The sequence below is a fragment of the Clupea harengus genome, chromosome 11, assembly GCF_900700415.2.
Source record: "Clupea harengus chromosome 11, Ch_v2.0.2, whole genome shotgun sequence".
Taxonomy (NCBI): domain Eukaryota; kingdom Metazoa; phylum Chordata; class Actinopteri; order Clupeiformes; family Clupeidae; genus Clupea; species Clupea harengus.
In genome coordinates this window covers 24,232,927-24,247,928 of record NC_045162.1, presented here as the reverse complement: position 1 = coordinate 24,247,928, position 15,002 = coordinate 24,232,927, and the positions used below count along the sequence as shown (strand labels likewise).

The 15,002-nt window shown below is 40.6% G+C and overlaps 3 protein-coding genes across 4 annotated transcripts in view; all 3 read left to right on the top strand.

The window, feature by feature from the left end:
• Nucleotides 1-7,204, top strand: part of col6a4a (collagen, type VI, alpha 4a) — a 29,213-nt gene extending 22,009 nt beyond the window's left edge. For both annotated transcript variants that reach the window (XM_031576442.2, XM_031576441.1), the window contains 13 exons: nucleotides 904-966; nucleotides 1,223-1,273; nucleotides 1,528-1,563; nucleotides 1,691-1,753; nucleotides 1,852-1,914; nucleotides 2,578-2,613; nucleotides 2,703-2,739; nucleotides 2,928-2,939; nucleotides 3,310-3,803; nucleotides 3,970-4,066; nucleotides 4,373-5,050; nucleotides 5,767-5,881; nucleotides 6,982-7,204. In XM_031576442.2, coding sequence (XP_031432302.1) covers nucleotides 904-966; nucleotides 1,223-1,273; nucleotides 1,528-1,563; nucleotides 1,691-1,753; nucleotides 1,852-1,914; nucleotides 2,578-2,613; nucleotides 2,703-2,739; nucleotides 2,928-2,939; nucleotides 3,310-3,803; nucleotides 3,970-4,066; nucleotides 4,373-5,050; nucleotides 5,767-5,881; nucleotides 6,982-7,189 — 1,953 coding nt within the window. In that variant the 3' untranslated portion in view covers nucleotides 7,190-7,204. The remainder of the gene's footprint in view (nucleotides 1-903; nucleotides 967-1,222; nucleotides 1,274-1,527; nucleotides 1,564-1,690; nucleotides 1,754-1,851; nucleotides 1,915-2,577; nucleotides 2,614-2,702; nucleotides 2,740-2,927; nucleotides 2,940-3,309; nucleotides 3,804-3,969; nucleotides 4,067-4,372; nucleotides 5,051-5,766; nucleotides 5,882-6,981) is intronic.
• Nucleotides 7,205-12,393: 5,189 nt separating this feature from the next.
• LOC116222453 (collagen alpha-1(XII) chain-like) lies at nucleotides 12,394-13,466 on the top strand. Its single transcript, XM_031576621.1, has one exon. The coding sequence runs from the start codon at nucleotides 12,419-12,421 to the stop codon at nucleotides 13,208-13,210; it is 792 nt and encodes a 263-aa protein (XP_031432481.1). The 5' UTR covers nucleotides 12,394-12,418; the 3' UTR covers nucleotides 13,211-13,466.
• A 187-nt stretch (nucleotides 13,467-13,653) lies between these two features.
• On the top strand, nucleotides 13,654-14,190 carry LOC122133306 (matrilin-2-like). The gene has a single exon (XM_042709229.1). The coding sequence runs from the start codon at nucleotides 13,666-13,668 to the stop codon at nucleotides 14,188-14,190; it is 525 nt and encodes a 174-aa protein (XP_042565163.1). The 5' UTR covers nucleotides 13,654-13,665.
• The last annotated feature ends 812 nt before the right edge of the window (nucleotides 14,191-15,002 follow it).

Genomic DNA, 15,002 nt, shown 5'->3' with positions numbered 1-15,002 from the left:
GGTTAGTCAATGCACACGCATACTCACATTAGAGTCAATGCACACGCATACTCACATTAGAGTCAATGCACACGCATACTCACATTAGAGTATAGAAGGTTAGTCAATGCACACGCATACTCACATTAGAGTATAGAAGGTTAGTCAATGCACACGCATACTCACATAAGAGTATAGAAGGTTAGTCAATGCACACGCATACTCACATTAGAGTCAATGCACACGCATACTCACATTAAAGTCAATGCACACGCATACTCACATTAGAGTCAATGCACACGCATACTCACATTAGAGTCAATGCACACGCATACTCACATTAGAGTCAATGCACACGCATACTCACATTAGAGTATAGAAGGTTAGTCAATGCACACGCATACTCACATTAGAGTCAATGCACACGCATACTCACATTAGAGTATAGAAGGTTAGTCAATGCACACGCATACTCACATTAGAGTCAATGCACACGCATACTCACATTAGAGTCAATGCACACGCATACTCACATTAGAGTATAGAAGGTTAGTCAATGCACACGCATACTCACATTAGAGTCAATGCACACGCATACTCACATTAGAGTATAGAAGGTTAGTCAATGCACACGCATACTCACATTAGAGTCAATGCACACGCATACTCACATTAAAGTCAATGCACACGCATACTCACATTAGAGTATAGAAGGTTAGTCATACTCACATCCACACTCATTACACTCGGGGAGTGTTCTCAGGTTCTCCTCATGTCATTAACCAGAGCTGTTCATATACACCCCTCCACCAACCACTAAAACACACAGATGCCCTCACATCCCTCTTATCCATACCTAATATTACGTCTAGTCCTCCTACCCTCATCATGTACCTCTGTCCAACTTGCTGTGTCGCTATTTAGGGTCAACAAGGAGACTCTGGAGTTAAAGGAGCCATTGGATCAGTGGGCCCTAGGGGACCCCCGGTGAGTCTATTTTAAAAGTTCTCACACCTACATTTGTGAACAGCTGTGGGTATTTAATTGAGTGGGTATTTAATTGTTTCTTAAATGCAGCAACTAATCAATTTAATAATGATGCAGTTGTGCTGCATGCTAATTAAACTCCACTTTACGAAAAAAAAACAAGAAACAAAAACATGATGAAATTCCTCTCTGATTGTCAGTAAGTCATGAAACGTCCTTTAAACTATTTAACTTATCATATTTTGTGCTGATTCAGGGACTGGATGGTAGAGATGGCTATGGACCTCCTGGACCCAACGGACTGAAGGTACAGATGAGAATGCTCCTGTGTTAACTAGCTAGACAGGAAAACATGAAAATAGTATCCAGGTCAGAGGTATCTCATAGGTGTCTACCAGACATGTTTTGACTTAGGTTTTTTTTTACATTTTTGTGAACGCAACATGCAGTTTGAAGGCTCTATGCCTGCCATCAGAAGAAAGTGTTGTGTTGTGAGTTGGTAAGATGTGTAATGCAAATTGAGCACAAATTAAATGTATTTATCAATACAATCTTTTTAAGGGAGAATCAGGTTTTCCAGGTTATCCAGGGCTACAAGTAAGTCTTCTCTTAAATACTCACTACTTAGTGTTTGATTAAATTAAATTCTGTGACGTTGAATTCTATGATATTGTGATATATTATAAGTGGAGACACAATATAATGATCATTTGTCCCCCCATAGGGGGAGGATGGTATAAAAGGGCAAGGTGGAGGTCCTGGTACCAAAGGAAATCGGGGACGAGGGGTGAGGACTGTCTTGCACCCATTCTAATAATGTTTTTTTTGTATTATGAAGAAATTATTATATCATATTTGTGATTGACCTATAAAATATAAAATCAGGGCAATGCTGGCAACAGTGGTCCCCAAGGTGACTCCGGAACTGCAGGACTAACTGGGCACAGGGTAAGTTAGATTTCTGGTTTATTTCACTATTATCAAAATGATGTTCCTCGACATTTGAAAAAGGTGTCACTTTTTGGGAGTTCAGTTGTTAAGATGGTTGCTAGAGATAGCTAGGTTAGTTCAAGTGGCATGAGACCTCCAATGTTTTATACCTCTTGTGGTGGTTCCATTCCATAGCATCCCGTTAAATACAGTATGGTGTGAATACACAACACACGTTACTTTATCGTTATGGAAGACTGAATGTGACTGAGTGTGAATGAAAATGTGATACCTATCCGATGTTGTTTTTACGCGATACATTAATGGAATTTGTGTGCGTGTGTGTGTGTGTGTGTGAGTGAGAGAGAGAGAGAGAGAGAGAGGGAGGGAGAGTGAGTGACCCATTCACGCTTTACCTGGCTGAGTAAACTGTGTGCATTACTAACTACCAGGCAAAAGAAAAAATGCATTCCCATTGTCGGGAAATTACGGTTTTGTCTGTTTGATATAAAACTGTTAAGAAGTGTTTAGGAATGTATATACTGCTGGCTTTTTATGCTTCAAGCTCAGTCAAACAGACTGCAGTCTCTGGTCCTCTCAGTGCTGTTTTCTGAATGCCTGCAGCAGTGGGAACATGGGGCAAGATTAGGACAGAATCAAAGTATCCTGTTTACTTTTCAGGGCCCCAGAGGAACACCAGGACCCAGAGAGATGACTGTACGTTCATTTTCACTTGTTCTTGGCTCATTTGTGGTTAAATTAGTGAGATGCTAGCTTCTCTGAAATGTAAACATTGTATTTTACAGGACTGCGAACTAGTCAACTTTGTGCGGGACAACTGTGGTATGGTTACATTTTATACAATTTTTGCAACCCATAATCACAGTATAGTAAGTAAAATATAGCTTTCCATTTGCCAATAACGGATTTTTTTTAACTGAAAAAAGTTTAAATCAAATTTACAGTACAATTTTCTGTATTTAACATTTTAAAGATTTTGACTAATGGTTTGTCATCCCCTTCTTAAACAGCTTGCTCTTCGGGTAGGTTCATATATTTTTTTTAATACATGTTATTGTTTAGATAGAGTTATTTTCATATTCAAAGTCATCAGCATTAGAAAGGATCTTGATTTTTACTTGATGAATGACCTCTCTAAAACTCACAAAACCTTAAATTTACAAAAACCGTAATCAGTTCATAGTTGGTTTTGAGAACTTTCTCCATATCTACCAAAGTCCTTCAAAACTTGTCAAGCTAAAATACATTGCAGACTTTTCCATTATTTTCCTCATCTAATAATCATAAACAAATATTTAATTGACAGTTAAAGGTGGGAATGGTTGTCATAGTGACTATTGTTCTTCTATGTAGCTTGTATTTTCTGTGCTGACTCTTGTGTTGTGTTCTAAGGTCTGATAGAGTGCCCAGCCTACCCCACTGAGCTGGTAATAGCCCTCGACATGTCCGAGGACGTGACCGCTGAGGTGTTTGAAAGGATGCGTGCCACTGTCCATCATTTACTGGAGGACATCTCCATTGCTGAGAGCAACTGCCCCAGGGGCGCGCGGGTGGCAGTTGTCTCCTTCAGCTCCAGTGTCAAGTACCTGATTCGGTTCTCAGACTACCAACGTAAGAAGCATCTCCTCACCGAGGTGAACAACATTGCCCTCGAACGCACGTCCAGCCGCCGCAACATTGGGGCGGCCATGCGCTTCGTGGCCAGACATGTCTTTAAACGCACAAGAAAGGGCCTGCTGATGCGGAAGGTGGCAGTCTTCATCACCAACGGGGCCTCTCAGGATGTCGACGCAATTAACACCGCTGTCCTGGAGATTAAAGCCCACGACATTCACCCTGCTGTCATCTCCTTCAAGAATGTCCCTAATGTCTTAAAGGCTTTAGAGGTAAGCTGAGGGAAAAGGGCATGAATCCTGGTCATGGAAAGACTTCACTATGTGTTACCATAAGTGGTCATCATAAATTAAAAACCCAAACCAAGATATGTAAATGGCCAAATAGTGTTTAGTCACCATCCCTGTGTGTTTCTAAGCACTCTTTGATGTTACACAGGCTGATGAAACCCACAGCTTTGTAGTGAAACTGGTGGAGAGTGATCAAGAACTGAAACCGCAGTTGAGTCAGGTGCAAAAATGTATAATATGCTATGGTAAGCCAGCATGATAATTTCTCTTAGTGGTCATATAAGTATGCATTTGTGTATTTGTATGTGTTTACGGTCAGCTAGGATTAAGTCATTTAAAGTCTAATAAACAAATTAAGTTGACCATGATTTAGTGATGTGAAACAATACAAGGTGAAAATCTTTGTGGCATTGTGACAGTGGTACAATATTAGTTATATATTTGACAAGAAATTATTAATACTTTGTGAGATAGAGACGTACATTGTAGCCAAACCTTTACTTTAAATGGCTCACAGTTTGTAAATGTGCTCTTCTTATCACTCATTTCAGATCCTTGTAAAAAAGAATCCAGCTGTTCCAATGTGAACAAAGCTCCAGCTCCTATCCAAGACGACCTGGATCTGGCTGTGTTGGTGGACGGGTCACGCAATGTACGAGCAGACCAGTATGAGGGCATGAAGGAGCTGCTGGGTTCAGTGATAGAGCAGATAGCTGTGAGCAGTCAGCCATCCAGGTCTGATAAGCAGGCCAGGGTTGCCCTGTATCAGCAGGTCCCCAGCTCATATGCACCCACGGCAGGACAGGTTCCTGTCCAACAGGAGTTTGACTTCATGAGGTATAAGGACAGCGGTTTAATGAAAAACCACATTTTCCAGAGTATGCAGCAGCTTGGTGGGTCCTCTGGGTTGGGATATGCCCTGGAGTGGGTCATCACAAGAAGCCTCCTGACAGCCACAAAGTCACGGAAGAACAAAATGGTGCTGGCCATTGTTGGTGGGGAAACGAGCTACTGGGATAGAGCCCAGCTTGATTTTGCTGCCAAATTAGCAAGATGTCAGGGTGTGGTGTTGTTCACTCTGACTGTTGGGGACAGCTTCAACAGCACTCAAGTGGAGGAACTTGCCAGCCTACCCTTGGATCAACATGTGGTCCACCTGGGAGAAGTGAAACGAGGAGAGCAGGAGTACGCCAAGCGCTTCTTGCGAGCCTTCCTGAGCTTCCTTAAGAGTAAGGAATCCCTTTTGCAAAAACTAAATTTCACAAACATTTTCTTGTCTATTCCACAGACACGAGGGCTCCATGGCTTTAAGTCTAATACCTGTACAAACCCTGATAAAACAGTAACAAGGTGAAGGTTGTATTGATTTAGAATTTTTGACATGCACTTAACGGACTAAGGCCCCTAGTGTGAGGGTGAAAACAGCTAGCGGAAACTAGCGGAAAACATTCACGTGCGCTGCTGCACAAAAAGAAGCGCTTCAGAAAGGTGTGGTCAGATGCACTAAGTGGGCAAAGCCAGGCCGAAGCTAACAAGTGAAATAAGTGAATAAGTGAAAGCTAATAAGTGAAAGGCCGACCAATAGCATTTCCGAGCAATCCCTTTAAACTGAATGTGTCAGAACATTATTCCGTATACGTAGATGAAGATGGAAATATCAACCCGGATTCTGTACGATGTTTCCAAGGAGTTTCCCAAGAGGCATACACTGTTCAGTGTAATCAATAACCTTTTCCTCTAGTACTTCCACATCTGTCCTGGTTCTGTTAGGCCCACATCATCAATATATCTGGTGTTATCTCCGTTAAAACTTGTGTGCCAACACTAATCCTTTATCCATGGGTTTGTTTTTTGCTGTGCACATGGAATACAGATGAGTCCATGATGCAGCAACATGTGGTGTTACATTACAATTATTCTGGTGTGCATGCTTCCATTCACACAGGGGGAGTGAACACGTACCCTTCCCCAACCATGAAGCGGATGTGTCGGGATTTCCAGGGACAAATAGATCAAGGGCAAGGCAGTGCTCTTGAAGCTGCAGAACGCCCTCTTGAAAGGTAAAAATGTGACATTGATTTCAAAGGTAAATATAGTTTGGTGTCATAGCAAATGTGTTTTTGGCCAGTGCCTAATCAAGATAGTCCCCAGGCACTTTGTAACTTTGAATGTGCAACATCTCCAACATTAAGAAGTCATCCCTAAAAAGGGGATGGCTGAGAAATCAAGGTGTGAATCGAGGTTGCGAAAAACTGCGATGTGATTCATTGTCCATTAAGAGAGAGTGTGTTTGACCGAGATTATTTTGAACTATTCAAAACTGTCTCTTTCATTTTTATGGAAATATTTAAAGAAAGGCAAAGTGTAGATGATGTACATTAGCTTTGTCAGAATCCAGTTGTCTGATGCTAAAATGCGTTCTAGATCTAGTCAAAACTCTTTTAAAATCTGAACACTTAACACTGCAATGACTGATTGAACTGATCAAAACTGCATTCATTAGTCCAAGGATTAAGGCTAGTCTGGAGCAGTAGGGTATCCAGAGGGAAAAGTGCCTCAGGAAAAGTGTCTTTACAATCAAAACATATAGAAATAATGCAGGATTATTTTTTACATTAGCTTGTTTGCGCATGCTCTCCGTTTTATATTGTATATTGGCTGCCATATTTAGATACCATGTACCCTATACAGTGGTGGAATGTAACGAAGTATTTGTACTTGCTTAAACCAATCAGGTGGCTATATCAGCTCCAATGATAGCAGAGCGCGCGTTTGGTAGCAGCACGAGCAGTAGACTTGCCTCCTTTGCATATGTAGCCTAAACATTAAACATGGATCCAGAGTCAGCATCCACTGAGCCCTCCGAATTGAGCCACCCTTGGCCCTATTTAAAAGAATTTTAAGTTAAGAGGCCCCAAGAATGACTCATCGAGATTTCAGTGCATTTCCTGTCTGCCTCAAAGAAAGGAGTTCCTCCACCACTGCCCTGATATGCTTATAATGTCCAGGGGTGCGATTCCCCAAGCCTTCTTAAAGGTACAGTATGTACAATGTAGTGACATCTAGCAGAGAGGCTCCAGATTGCAAACAACCCTTCATGATAAAACTTCAGAATAAAACTTCATAAAGACGAAATTAAATTAATGCTTTTTTTCGTCAGTGTCCCTTGGCCAACTTCCAACTCCAACATGCCAGTTGTGGAGGAATCCACGGAGGAGGAAGCGGAAAGAGAGGAGCCTACTGACCTGACCGGCCTCGATCAGACAGGGAACACCCAAACAGGAGATGGAGCTCAGCAGAGCATAGGCCGCGGAGACAACGATGGTACCCTTTCTGCTCACCGCTCTCAGCCTCATTTCCTCACATAAACTATCCATATGACATTTCCTCACATAAACTATCCATATGACATTTCCTAACATAAACTATCCATATGACTCAACTTCATTTCATCACATAAACTATCAATATGACTCAACTTCATTTCCTCACATAAACTATCCATATGACTCAACTTCAGCTCATTTCCTCACATAAACTAACCATATGACTCAACTTCATTTCCTCACATAAACTATCCATATGACTCAACTTCATTTCATCACATAAACTATCCATATGACTCAACTTCATTTCCTCACATAAACTATCAATATGACATTTCCTCACATAAACTATCCATATGACTCAACTTCAGCTCATTTCCTCACATAAACTATTTATATGACTCAACTTCAGCTCATTTCCTCACATAAACTAACCATATGACTCAACTTCATTTCCTCACATAAACTATCCATATGACTCAACTTCATTTCCTCACATAAACTATCCATATGACTCAACTTCATTTCATCACATAAACTATCCATATGACTCAACTTCATTTCCTCACATAAACTATCAATATGACTCAACTTCAGCTCATTTCCTCACATAAACTATCCATATGACTCAACTTAATTTCCTCACATAATCTATCCATATGACTCAACTTCATTTCCTCACATAAACTATCCATATGACTCAACTTCATTTCCTCACATAAACTATCCATATGACTCAACTTAATTTCCTCACATAAACTATCAATATGACTCAACTTCATTTCCTCACATAAACTATCCATATGACTCAACTTCAGCTCATTTCCTCACATAAACTATCCATATGACTCAACTTCATTTCCTCACATAAACTATCCATATGACTCAACTTCAGCTCATTTCCTCACATAAACTATCCATATGACTCAACTTCATTTCCTCACATAAACTATCCATATGACATTTCCTCACATAAACTATCCATATGACTCAACTTCAGCTCATTTCCTCACATAAACTATTTATATGACTCAACTTCAGCTCATTTCCTCACATAAACTATCCATATGACTCAACTTCATTTCCTCACATAAACTATCCATATGACTCAACTTCATTTCCTCACATAATCTATCCATATGACTCAACTTCATTTCCTCACATAAACTATCCATATGACTCAACTTCAGCTCATTTCCTCACATAAACTATCCATATGACTCAACTTCATTTCCTCACATAAACTATCCATATGACTCAACTTCAGCTCATTTCCTCACATAAACTATCCATATGACTCAACTTCATTTCCTCACATAAACTATCCATATGACTCAACTTCATTTCCTCACATAAACTATCCATATGATAATTTAGCCCTGTATGTAATGTAATGTACTGCAAATATGAGTCACTAATGTAAGTATGAGTCACACAAATATTGGTGTTTTTCTTGCAGCAAGAACCTCAAACTGAAATATAGCATAGAACTTAAAAAATAGTAGTAAAGGGGTAGTTTCCACTCACTTCATCTGCATTACTCAAACAAGAACAGCTTGACTGCAAAAAATATAACTGCCTCTATTGCTTAACATTAATTTGAAAGTCACTGATATAGCTTAAGGTAATTCTGACCTTAGGCATTTCAGTTCAAACTGTTTGCTATGGGCAATTCTGAACACCAAAACATTTTTGACCATCGGCTTTGCCATGGTGATGCTACTTAATGTTAGTGTGTGTGGTGTGTGCATGTACGTGTGCGTGCGCGTGCGTGCGCCTGTGCGCGTGTATGGGTGTGTGCATGCGTGTGTGCAAGCGTGTGTGCGTGCGTGTGTGTGTGTGTGTGTGCTGTACTAGTGGGAATTTTGGGCACACCCTCACAAATCTCAGGGTCAACCAGGGCAGCACATCATCTGAGGCACTGTAACTAGATGGGTGATCTTTCCTTCTCCCTGGGCACAGTTCTGATGTAAGTATATTTATGTTCACTTTTAGTATGGCAGAAATGAGTACAATTTAATGACACATGGTGCAGTAAAATCCATGAGAATTTGGAAAAATGCCATCAAGATTTGGTGCTTGTAACCAGTTGCAAAGCACTGTTATTACATCAGTTGCTATATGCAGGACATGGTGGTTGAATTAGCAGTTTTCTTCATCCAATTACTTTCCCTTTTATTTACTGTCTGACTAGCTGAAATGTCCTGGAAACTAACTGAAACATTTTAGAAAATGTACAATTAAATTCTCATTGCTATTCTCAAGCAAGCAAATATGAGAGGTATGGGTGTTAAGTCTGCAAAAGTTTTACTGTAACACTGCATTTGTTAGTTTTTTCTTTACATTGCTACTTAATCTCAATTTTTAAGTACACTGATAACCTGAATATTTGTTAAATAAACGACTTTGGAGTATTAAGTAAGCATCTTACACTGTGACATGAAGTTTTTGCACAATTACATGTGACAGCTACACAGCTCTGATGGGTAGATACAAAGATACTGGACTTTTTCCACAGAAAAAAATCAAGACGTTAAGGTTTGAAGCAATCTTATTCCATAATACTAACTAAAGTAGCGATGACACAAGAACTGCTGCTGCTCTTCAAATGGAAATCTTTTGCTGAGCACAATATCCTCAACAATTAAAAATCTATCAAGAAGATATTACATTATATATTTTCTAGCAGATTTTACCCTTAATTGGGAACATTGCATTTTGAATGGACCAAAGTACTGTAAGAAGTTTGCTCTGAAGGTCAGGAAACTGCTGCAAATGTTCTTGGTTATTTGTGAGGCTCTAGCAAGACTCGTTATACAGCACTTGTTATCTTATTGGTGCTGGAAGCATGTTGAGCCACTTTGTCTAAAACACTGATGTGCAGGGTTGCCAAGTCTCAGACTTGATGTGCAGGGTTGCCAAGTCTCACACTTTTGGCGTGAGACATGCCTTTTATGTCCTGTCTCACACCAGCGTGAACATTTTTTCCATTGATGTCAATGCATCTCGCACCAAAAAATACTACTGTTTTGGTCAATCTTTTTCAATCTCACCAGTTCTCGCTCCAAGTCAACCTTGAAAGTTGTCAACTCTGCTGATTTGATGCTTGCTCAAGTTGTGATTGAGCATTTATTTCTTCTTGGAATAGGCATCCTTGTTAAATTGTGTAATTTTAATTTTAAAGAGTTTAAAGTCAAACATCTGGACAGACCTGCACTTTTGAGTTTATGGGTTGGGTGTCTTGATGCCACAACACTGGTTTGGCTTTCATCTAAGGCTAGGTAAGTTGGCTGTTCACAGTTAAATGATGACATGACATGAAAAATCAAAGAAAGAAAACGGACTTGTGCTTATCTCATGCCATTCAATCATGCATCAGGACATTTCACAAGGCATTTGTCACGGACACTGTATCTTCTGCCATTTAGTAATTCCGGATTTTCATCTTCTTAATGTTCATGTTTCAGGACATACTAAACAAAATGTCACCACTTGTCATCATACTCATTGGATTTTGTGTCTCTGCCTGTGCAGCACAAGAAAAAGGTTAGTTCTTTCATTAAGTCCATGTGTGATTGCACTGCACTGTGAACTGCCTGTACAATGTCAAAGCATTTAACTAAAAACGGCATTGTAGAAAAAACGGTTAAATGACTTACCATTGCCATTACAACTGAAGCAGCTGGGGCTTTAATACATCAGTGTTTATTCTCCGATCCTCCTCATCCTTCCAGTATGCACACAGGAGGCTGTGGCTGACCTTGTGTTCCTGGTTGATGGCTCCTGGAGTATTGGAAAAGAGAACTTCCAGCAGATCCAGGATTTCCTCCACACTCTGGTTAACAGTTTTAGCGTGAGTCCTGATCAAGTCCGCATTGGGCTGGCCCAGTACAGCACTGACCCACGGACAGAGTTTCTCCTAAACACCTTTCAAGACAAACAAGAGATTCTCGAGTACATCAAGAAATTGCCTTACAAAGGAGGTGGCACCATGACTGGTTTGGGATTAGATTTCATACTCAAGGAGCAATTTGTTGAGCAAGCGGGCAGTCGAGCGAGACGGGGCGTACCACAGATTGCTGTTGTCATCACAGACGGTAGATCACAAGATGATGTAGAGCCACACGCTGATGACTTGAGGCGTCGGGGAATCATACTCTATGCTATCGGGATCAAAGATGCAGATGAGGAACAACTGAGGAAGATTGGCAATGAGCCCCATGACCAGCATGTGTACAGCGTCTCTGACTTCAACGCTCTTCAGGGCATCTCTCAGAACATCGTGAAGGTGCTGTGTACCACCGTGGAGGAGGCCAAACGCCAAATAACTCAGGCCTCACTAGGTTAAGTGATTAACAGCCATTACAACTTTTTAGAATTTTGACTGCAAATGTTCTTATAGTGTTTTATTGACTTTACAACTGTCAGCTGTTGTAGCTTAAATGATATAGACATTATCCAAACTAAAAACTACAAGTACTTATACCTTAAAAATATGAAGATATTTCAATTATGTATTTATTATGTTACAGAGTTTGCTGATGTCTTTTTTCTGGTGGACAGTTCAACAACGCCTCAACAGTTCCAGATGATCAAGTCCATTCTTATTGGCCTGGCAAACCAACTCAATGTGAATTATGACTCTAATCGCATGGGCTTGGCACAGTTCAGTGGTGACACCAAAGTAGAATTTCGTCTGAATGGCTACAAGACCAAAGAAGAGGTCGTCGCCCACCTAAAACATTTTAAACTGAGAGGCGGTGGACCACGAAAAACTGGAGCAGCGATGGATTACACCCGCACTAACCTGCTCACCCCAGAGGCTGGAGCTCGTCTATACCCAGGCTTTAGACAGTACCTGGTGCTGATGACGTCAGGGAGATCAGATGACAGCGTGCTTAGGCCATCACAGACCCTCAAAGACCAGAGTATAAATGTGATCACTGTTGGGGTTGATAATGCTGACAATATGGAAATGCAGATCATCGCCACAGACTCCTCAATGTCCAAGAATTTGGGGCAAAATTTTATGCAGATAACACAAGAAATAAAGGCCATAATTGAATCAAAGGATACATTCAGTGTTGAAGATGGTAAACTATTTCATTACTTTGCTTAACAGTTCATATATTTTTGATTTATACATAGTTCATGTATTTTCTGTTGATTCTACTTGCTTATTCACATGTTGTGAGCTTTATTTAAGCCATTACAAACATTTTGAATTTTGTTTTGCTCAGTACAGAACCCCCACTATAACCACATATTATAATGATCATCTCTATTTCAGAATGTGTCTCAGCCACAGTTGCAGACATCGCATTCATTGTTGACCAACGTAGCAGCACAGGGAACGAAAACTTTAAACATATGCGCAACTTCCTTCACCGGATTGTAGCTGGTCTGGACATCAGTTCAAACAAAGTGAGAGTGGGTGTAGTGCTCTACAGTAATACACCCAAAGCTGAAATGTACTTGGACACTCATGGGAATAAACAGGACATTCTCCATCACATCAGGAGACTTCCATTTTTAGGGGGTACAATTACAAAGACCGGAGAGGCACTGATGTTTGCTCAGAGTGATGTGTTCACTAGGAAGAGAGGCAGCAGGCAACACTATGGAGTAGAACAGTTAGCCGTTGTCCTCACAACTGGAAATTCTGCAGATGATGTCAGCCAGGTGGCAATGGATTTACGCCAGTCAGGGGTCAAAGTTTTCACCGTAGGGGTGAAAAATTCCCAGATTGCAGAACTGCAGCAGATTGCCTCCTATCCACCCCAGAGGTTTGTGTTCACTGTGGAGGATTTTGCAAAACTCAGCACAATACAGAGAGACCTGAGGACAAGCATTTGCCATGAAATCCACAGAAGCCAGAAAGGACATGGACTAGGACGTGGACTTCCTGGACAATTTGGACTTCCTGGGTTCTCAAGAACCCAACAAAACGTCCCAACTCAAGGTAAATACCAGAAACTAAATACACTATATAACAACAACAACAACAAAAAAAACATTCCTGGCAACTTCATATTCGAAGGTCTAGGTCATGACTGCCATTAAATAGGTAGATATTCTAACATTTGCAAAATTTGGCAAATTTAACAGAACGATTTTAACCAAGGCCCCTACAAAGTTCATAAATCCAGTTTAGTATTACTCATGTGGATCCAGGTGTATATAACATATATCTGGAGATATATATCTGGAAGTAATCGTGTGGGAATTTGGCTTTAAAATGGTTGGGAAAGATTACATGGACACTTTGATGCATTGTTACAAAGTAGATATGACATTGTCAGAAAAATGTGTTCCAAGGAAGGTGAGATACATTGTGATGTGATACAAATGAGTTTTTCTGACCGTTTCTTTTCCTTACTCTCTGTGACAGTTTAAAAGTATGGGTAACGTGTTTTCTTGTTTCTGCATCTATAAATAAGAATGCATTTCTCACATTTTCAATCAATCATGGTACTGTTTCTTCCACAGTATGCCACACGAAAGCAGATGTCCTCTTGATGGTTGAAAGTTCTTCTATGATTTCCACGGCAGACTTTGTGAAGATAAAAATGTTCATTGGATCGCTTGTCGATTTGTCTGCCATTGGGCCGCATGCACTACGAATGGGTTTAGTTCAGTATGGCAAACGACAACAATTGGAATTTCGTCTCGACACCCACTACAAGAAAGATGAGCTGCTCAAGAAAATTAAAGCCATGCGGGAATTGGGTGGTGGCACGGAGACTGGCAAAGCACTCCGTTATGTGTCCCAGCTCTTTGATGAGGGCCGCCCTGGTGTCCCACAAATCCTGATTGTCGTGTCTGAAGGGAGGTCACAGGATGAAGTTGCTGATGCTGCTGACATGCTGGGCCATAAAGGCGTCATCATCTACTCTATTGGCATAGGCAGTGCAAACAGTAAACAAATGGCAAGAATCGGTGGCAGCATTAAAAACAAATACCATTTCTTGAAGGATTTTGATGGGCTGCAGCCATTATCAGAGACACTCATGTTTGACATCTGTCATATGGAAGGTTTGTGATTTCAGTGTTGTTGGAGTTTTTCTTTATGATGGTAAAAAAGGGCCTAAAATACTGAAGGGTTTGGATATTAGTACTGCTATGATTTTGTATTGCATGAGTCAGCTATTTCAATCATTACAATCATCATCATGTAAACATTTTTTATAAACACTGGCAGCATGACTGTCAACTAGAACCCAGAGGGTCCATCTCTGGTAGAATATCAGTAGTGATTGACAGCAAACCCTGGACCCACTCCTTTACATGTTCGTTTGAAATGTCCCCTAATGGCATTCAGTTAAACTAAAAATGAAGAGTGTCAGGAACAATCATTTCTGTGCGACTAATCTTTTCCTGTATCCCTCTTCCACAGGATGTCAAATCGATATGGCAGACATAATCTTCCTGGTAGACGGGTCACAGAGCATCAGTGATGAACAGTTTCAGAGTATGCAACACCTCATGTCATCCCTTGTGAACAGTTCTTCCATTGGAAAAAACCACGTGAGAATTGGGGCCATTGTCTACTCTACTGAACCACAAATCCAATTTGCCTTGAATGAGTACGATACCAAACAGGAGCTGAGACAGGCCATATCACGCTTGAAGCCTTCAGATGGTGACACTTACACAAGCAGAGCGCTGAGTTACTCTTTAAACTACTTCAGAAATTCAAATGGTGCCCAAAGTGACAAATGGGTGCACAAGTTTCTCATAGTTATCACAAATGAAGAGGCAACAGATGCCGGGCAACTGGAAGAAGCATCTGCAAAGCTGCGTAACAATGGAATCAGTATATTTGGTATTGGAGTAAAGCAGGACAAGAATACAA

Bases quoted from the DNA above. Each gene is read 5' to 3' on its own strand.
- LOC116222453 (XM_031576621.1), top strand. From the start codon at position 12,419: ATGATCATCTCTATTTCAGAATGTGTCTCAGCCACAGTTGCAGACATC.
- LOC122133306 (XM_042709229.1), top strand. From the start codon at position 13,666: ATGGTTGAAAGTTCTTCTATGATTTCCACGGCAGACTTTGTGAAGATA.